This window comes from Heterodontus francisci, chromosome 18, assembly GCF_036365525.1.
Source record: "Heterodontus francisci isolate sHetFra1 chromosome 18, sHetFra1.hap1, whole genome shotgun sequence".
Taxonomy (NCBI): domain Eukaryota; kingdom Metazoa; phylum Chordata; class Chondrichthyes; order Heterodontiformes; family Heterodontidae; genus Heterodontus; species Heterodontus francisci.
In genome coordinates this window covers 29,334,482-29,342,329 of record NC_090388.1, presented here as the reverse complement: position 1 = coordinate 29,342,329, position 7,848 = coordinate 29,334,482, and the positions used below count along the sequence as shown (strand labels likewise).

Genomic DNA, 7,848 nt, shown 5'->3' with positions numbered 1-7,848 from the left:
TATGATACAACGGGTTGACACTAATTTAACATCGGTTGTGCAGATCAGAATGTTAGGATTAAAAGAATAAAGGAGTATTGGTCGTTAATCACTGCCAGTAATTTATTCCTCTACATATATCACAGTAAATATAGTTGCCAAAAGGAATGGACTTCAAAGAATGGTTATCGATTTTAATGAGAAAAGAAATACGTTATTTTTCTGATTATATGTGGTGTTTAAATGTTGGATAGATTGGAAAAGTTTGATCTTGTCGTATAATAGCAATTGAAAGACTGTGTTTGTTGGGGGGGGGGCGGGGGGTGGGGGGTGGTTGGTAGCACTTTGAGCACCTCAATTCCTAACTCAGCAAGGCAGGAGTCAGTGTCCTACTGGTCTTGTACCTCGCGTGCTGTCTCTTGTTCTGTTGCCATTGCTCGCTTGGTTTTGCAAGTTGTTTTGATAACTGCTTTCGAAAAACATACCAAGTAGCTGTAGTAAAGTGGTGCTGCCTTTCAAACGGCGGGAACATGTCCCAGCGGTGTTTGAAGTGTTGCCTAAAGATGCAGCATAACCTTTTTTCACAAAGAAGAAGCTAATTACTTTTCATCACGTTAAGAAGATTTGAAAGAACAACTTTTAATGTGTTTAATGCTTATTTTGTGAGCATTCATTTCTTTGTAATTTGTTCACTAATTACATATGAGATTTGACTACTTTTCAGATATCCCTTATGGAATTGGGGTACCAAACAGTTTATTTTCGCAATGAAGTGCTTAAACTTAGATAAGGGAGAATGAAAAGAAACCAAATCAGAAAATTGTACAGAAGGTTAAACAAATAAAATGATATTATACGCAAGTGGAAATCTATCCCCTTTCCACTAAGTAGCTTTTCGGTTTCACTTAACCTACGCCTAATCTGACAAACAGTCACTAATACGCTTCATTACTATTTGATGATCACTTAAGGGTTTCCCTGACCCGTTCAAACTTTTGGGAAAGTTTTGTCACCACGGTGTGTGAATTTGCCGGACACTTTGGTGCAGGAGAATCTTGCACCTTTAAGAGGTCTGGTGAAGGTGCAGCTGGGCCGCATCTGTAACGGTGCGAATTTGCTTCAACCATAAAATCAACAAACCCCAAAGAGCAGTAAAACTGTTGTTTTACAGTCTGTAGCCTGAGAAGCAGCGTGTCACAACTGCGGACAAGTTTGATCTGACACGCAGTTTTCAAGACTGCTACACTCCTGATGGCTTAAAAAGGCCACAACCTCTTCGTGTGTTTTATTGCAGAGGCTTATTTAAAATGTTAGCCATTCCAACAATTTGAAATTAATGTTCGCGAATTTCTTGAAACCCGAAAGCACCCGGGATTGACCTGTGTTGACTGAACTTCAAAGGCGCAAATTTACGCCGATTTCTATTGAGATTAATGCAGCTACTTTGTTTTCCAGTGGTTGTTATTGGTCTGACAAACAGAATTACAACGAGGAAATATATCCAGTCGCAACCTTGCTAAAATGGCCTGCTGTATGTTCACTACACAGCAACCATTCGATGCTACCACCGATTACGAGCTGTGTCATCTAGTACTGAGAACGACACAAACTATATACTGCATGCAGCAGGCTAGCAGTTCAGCAACGTTTTTGTTTGAACATATATGAAATAGTAGGAAAGGAACGGGAATAAAACCTCAGACAATCCACTTAGAAAAATACTTGGAATACTGACTATATTACCGTTTATATAACTTCGAGCAAACAGATATTACGGAATTTGGACGGTTTATATTATTGACCATTGACTATATAGTAATGACTACTGACTATATTTTTCTGATTCACTGAAGCTATTATTACCCATAAGTCAGAAATGATTTTCTTATTGTGATGGTTCAATGGAAAGTCCCTTAATTTCTTGTTGGTTTCATTTTGCGGAATGTCCTATCCGAGTTGTGGGAGGAGATCTTCCCGACCCAACAAGGGTTAATGAGCTGCCCATGGGACGGATCTAAGGTTAATGACATAGCAGGAGGACTGGATGTTAGCCGGTGTGATCGACCTCATCGTGTGTATATAAAGAGCTCTTCAGTGTAAACCCAAGGCTCTTTATTCTGACCCTAACCGATGTCTGTCTTTGAACTCCATAGCACAGTTTAATAATACGGAAAGGTTGGGGGAGTTTTGCGTTTCACTTTTTATTTCGGTATTATTACGAATGGATATCATGGTCGACTGCCATTTTTCTCCGTCCGATCTGTTTTATGATAATTCTTGTCTCTCGTCGCCCGAGGAGGCAGACTTTGCAGATGATTTTGAGCACGGCGCCGTTATGTTTCGTGACCATAAACTGGAGTCCCGTGGAACTGATGAAGAGAAACATGTCAGGGCTCCAAGCGGCCACCACCAGGCTGGCCACTGTCTCCTCTGGGCTTGCAAAGCCTGCAAACGTAAAAGCTCCAACACCGATAGGAGGAAGGCGGCCACCATGAGAGAGAGGAGGAGGCTTAAGAAAGTGAACCAGGCGTTCGAGACTCTGAAAAGGTGCACCAGCTCCAACCCCAGCCAGCGGCTGCCTAAAGTGGAGATTCTCCGAAACGCTATCAGCTACATCGAGAGTCTTCAGGAGCTCCTCAGGGAGCAGGTGGCGAACTATTATAGCCTCCCCGACAATGTCAACTCAGAGCCCGGAAGCCCCACATCTAACTGCTCGGATGAAATGGTAAGCACTAATTTATTTAATCTGTATCCCGTCCTCTAACACACATACACAGAATCAATGTGCGTTTCTATTAATGAAGAACTAAAACAAAATGCATAACATATGCTGTCTGTAATAATAAGCATATATATGGTAAGAGCCCAGGTCTGGTTCAGAATCGTTTTGTATGATCTAGTCTACCTCAGGAACTCGCTGCTTTATGTAATCAATGTACCCAATCGCTCTGGCAGTTAACATGCAATGCTTATTACATTAGATCAGTGTGTTCTTTGTACAACTAATGCAAATCGAGAACAGCTGCTTATAGTAACCCATCCATAATTAAAATATTTGTCCATAAAGTTTTTTTTCTTCACGCCCTGAAAGAAAACCTGATGTCCATGAGTTCGTAAATATCGATTACAAACGTGTTCGCAAAAGTTGTTTCTTCTAATCATCAAAGTGAGCCTGAAGTTTGCAGTTAGTGACATTTTCCATTCTTATAAAGAACTGGGTGAATTATTAACGGTGCAAATTGCGCGCTCGCGTGTGTAAGAACTTTCGCCGTTTTATTCTAAGGTTGTCCTGTTTTTGTTTGACACTTATGTCCCTCAGTGTGTTGTTCGTGTAGGATATGAAATGGCACCAACTCAGCGGCTTCATAAGTCGAATTACATCAATAATGGGTGGCAGTAGTAACAGAACTGAACCCGATGTCACAATATATGAGGAAGGAAGGGGATTATGGCCAAATAGATTTATTTTACCAAATTTAAATCTTAAATATTTGTGGAGCAGCTAGTGGACCAATCATCAAAATACCTTTAAACTAAACGATGCAGTGACTTTAAACACAAGATTTTCCAAAAGAGGATTCAAGCAAGCTTCAATTAACCAACATTAACGCTGTTTATTCAGGTGCAGCAATTCCAACGTTTCAATTCGCTGATTAGTGTTCTGATATTCCCTAACTTTTTCAAGTAACATCAATGTAACTAACTCCGCTGTGCAACAGCCCCGATCACACTGATCACGTTTTGACTGAGGAGTGATTGAACTTTCACCTTGATACTATCTCAAGGCGGCATGTGGAAAACCAGAGGCATCAGGAAGAATCGTCAAAAGTTGCATTCACAATTGTCGGACATTCTTTTCAACGATATATTCCATTAAGTAACTTGGGAGAAATGGAAGAGAGGAGCTAAAGTTAAACATCTTCATTGGCACTTGCTGAAAATTAGGTGAAGCGTTCTCTGTAGCTCAGGGTTTGATTTAGACGGCGCCTGGGTCTCATTATGTGTGACCGACTGCTTCTTCTCGCCACTTCACTGAAAAGTTGCTGCCACACACATTGATCTCTTTGGATGCGGGGATGATGACTTTCCCACCTCTGCACATATTGCTATCCACAGGAGCCGAAAACAGCAGCAAGCTGAAGGCTGTGTTATTTGAAACAACAACCAGTTAAACATTCTTACTGCACTACGTTTTGACTATTGGAGCCAAAGTTTTAATATGAATTTAGTATGGGAAAATTTGGCCTGGCACAATTAATGTAGCTTCCGTTAACTGCATAGACATGCAATCCATTTTCCATGGATAACACAATGCACATTTCTGTACAGGCATACAGACATACCTCATGCTTTATGTGAGAAAACCATGGTGTGGCAAAGAAACCAACTATGTCTAATCAACAGATGGGCTTATTTCCGTCCAGGGGTAATCATTGTTTTACTCATTCAACTCTCCTGACGTCTATAGTATAAAGTCATTGGTTACGGCAAATCTGTATAAAAGTTTAACTAAACGGTTTGGAAGTTACTTTATTTTGATTTCCTTGTGTTTTTTTGACAGATGGGATGTAACAGCCCCGTCTGGTCTAGAAGGAACATCAGTTTTGACCGCATTTACTGTTCGGAATTACAGAATGGTACGTTTTATTGGTCTCATGAATCCACTTTACATTTCGACATAAATCTGCCTTGAAACTGACAAAATTACACCTCGAGTCTTAAGGCGCAGTATGTGAAAATGACTAAGAACGCGCGGCTCTCCAGTTAAGAAGCTAGTTAGGAATATTTTAACAGGAGACTATTTACTAAACTATATGCCACCTTGTACTTTGAACTCCACCCATTTTAAAGTAATAACTACTTTAAAACCATACTCAAGTGTCATTAGTGCAACATTGCCATACAAAATGCAGCCAGTACTATGAATTCTTCCACTTCTTAAAGTTTAAGATAATGTTGAAGAACACGTGGGGCCAGGGAATCTGATTTGTTTTATTTGAGAGCATTTTACTAACCTTAAACGTTTTTAAATAAGGTACCGATTACTTACATAAAAGCCAACATTTTAAGGATTGTAAATACAGCCATAGAGTATGAGTTAACAAATAATGATACATTTATACAAAATATTGGTTAGGCCACAGTTAGACTACTGGATGCAGTTTTGGGTGTTCCATTATAAGCAGAAAAGGAAAAAGACAGACACATAGACTTGCATTTATATAGTATCTTTTAGGACCTCAGGATGATCCAAAATGCTCTACAGTCAATGAAGTGCTTTTGTAGTCACTGTTATAAGGTAGGAAATGCAGCAGCCAATTTGTGCACAGCAAGCTTCCATAAACAGTAATGTGATAATGACCAGATAATGTTTTAGTGAAGTTGGTTGAGGAACAAACATTGATCCTGCCAACAGAAAGAACTCCCCTGCTCTTTGAAATAGTGCCAGGGAATCTTTTATGTTCATCTAAGACAGCTGGGAGGGATTCAGTTTAATGTCTCATCCAAAAGACCACACTTCTGACAATGCAGCTCGCCCTCAGTACTGCACTAGAACATCCGTCTTGATTTTTGTGTTCAAGTCTCTGGATTGGGTCTTAAACCCACAATCTTCTGGCTCAGAGGCAAGGGCACGACTACTGAACCACAGCTGGCACCATTAAAACACATTAAAGCCAGAAATGTGGACAGATTAGATTTACCAGAATGGTGCTGAGAAAAGGAAACTCATTATGAAGGGAACTTTGAGATAGTGGGATGTAAATGTTAAGATTTAATAAAGCTTTAAAAAAGAAAATGATAGAGTAAGCAAGGAAATATTGTTTGCTATGGTTGGGGAATCAGTGAGGAAGGGTCATCAATTTAAAATTATGACAGATTGGGGATAGAGGTTAGGAGAAATGTCTATATGTGTACCAAGGAATGCTTTACCACAGGGATTTTTTTTAAGAATGTAGATTATTGCATCTTTTAATGGAATATTGGCTATAAATTTGAACCAGAGCAAGCTCCGAGACAATGCATCATTTGTGGCTCAGTTAGTAGCCCACTTAACCACAGTTAGAAGTTTCTAGGTTCAAGTTCCACACCAGGACCTGAGCACCGATAAAATCAACGCTGACACTCAGGGGGTGCTGCACTGTCAGAGGTGCTATTTTTTGGATGAGAGGCTAAACGAACGTTTGTTCTGCCCCCTCAGGTCGGCGTAAAACCGTCATTAACATATTGCAGTTTGTGGGGCCCTGTAGTGCCGCCATTCGTACATTACAATAGTGACTACACTTCGAAAGTACTTGACTGGCTGTAAAGGCGCTATATAAATGCAAATCTTTTGTGGAATGAGACAAAGTATGGAGTTAGATTTAGATAGCTCTATGAAAAGACTCTCAGACACGATGGGCCATATCCTCCTCCTGTGATGTCAGTTCTATGGTTCCATAACATTTAAAATGAGTTAGAAAAGTTAAAGCATATACATGACTACAATCTTCAGACGTTTGACACGTCTTTATATATTTCATAAGATTTACAAAATTTATCACCATACGATCCATTTCTTTTTTTCTATAGTTTGTTCCAGTAGCCGAGGCCTTGCTGTTTCCAGTTTGGACTATCTGTCCAACATAGTGGAGCGGATTTCACCGTCCCCTGAGTGTTGTCCTCTTTCAGGCCAGGATGGAAGGACCATCTCCCCGCCCAGCAGCGAGTCCTCGCAGCCCACCACTCCCAGCCAGCCTGTCTATCATGTCCTTTAGACCCACAAGCTGCAGGTCTCCAGACTGGGCGATTCCACCGCAAAACACAACAACCTACAACGTGGATTCAAAGCTTCAATCATAACTTGTTCTATAAGTTAGAGCACATTCTATTGTATATTTGTAAATAGCATAATATTCTGTCGCCAACAAAATAATTGTATTTAAGAATTAAATAAAATCACGAAAGACCTTTTATAAATCGTTAATTTCACTTTTGGGTTCCAATTGGCCAGCTGTGCAGAACGATACATGCGTTAAAAACATTCCCTAATGTAATATCACAGCAAGAACACACTTGCGCTTTGAGGGGAAGGGAGAGTGTTTAGGAACTGATTTCAATAAGAACGTGCGAGTTAGGCGAGCGTTATACTCTTCAACAGAAAACAATCCCAAACATTATACTTCTTTTGAAGAACGATCATATTGTGGGATTTCATGTACCTTACCTTATTAAAATAAACATCTTCCGCTCATTAAGTGAGGCAGCTTTTTACAAGAAGTCTATATGAGAATTCCTTGGCTTTCAATTGTCTTGATTGCATTTTCATGAAGTACCATTAAAGATAGACAGACCGACCATCAGCAAATGCACAAATTAACTCAATTCATGAAGAAGGTTGCAGAATATTTGGAAGAGATTCGGTCGAACGGAGTTTATTACAGTTCCCGCATTACTGCAGCATCGGACTGACTCCAGGACATGTTTGACCACTTCCTCTTCTCGCTCATTATTCAGCGCCCCTTGGAATTATTCCTGAATCGTCAGAATTAAGGGAACCCAGCTGATCCTTGGGGCTGCACTTTTTAATGTTAGTCAAGTGTTGACAGTAAACAGCCAACTGTCCTAACATCGAGCATTTTATCCATCTTTGAATGCCAGTTATGGTGCTCTGTTTTAAAGCCACTTTACGAAAGTGGAACAAACTGAACGCGCGTCTCATTATCCCATTATAGGTCGCACTTAGAAATGAACAAAAAGTCTGTTTACTCCGTTCCAGCAGCGGCTGAAATCCACTTTTTTTGTGGTTCAGGATTCATCAACTGTGCTTCGACCCAGTGTTTGATGAACAGTAGCAGGTGGTAGAGAAATGGAGGAGAGGGGCGCTCTCGA

The 7,848-nt window shown here is 40.3% G+C and overlaps 1 protein-coding gene across 1 annotated transcript; it reads left to right on the top strand.

Moving 5' to 3' along the window:
• The first annotated feature begins 2,139 nt into the window (after window positions 1-2,139).
• Window positions 2,140-6,874, top strand: myf5 (myogenic factor 5). Its single transcript, XM_068051213.1, has 3 exons — window positions 2,140-2,704; window positions 4,541-4,616; window positions 6,550-6,874. Exons 1-3 carry the CDS (start codon window positions 2,201-2,203, stop codon window positions 6,732-6,734), a joined length of 765 nt encoding a protein of 254 aa, XP_067907314.1. The 5' UTR covers window positions 2,140-2,200; the 3' UTR covers window positions 6,735-6,874.
• Window positions 6,875-7,848: the final 974 nt, after the last annotated feature.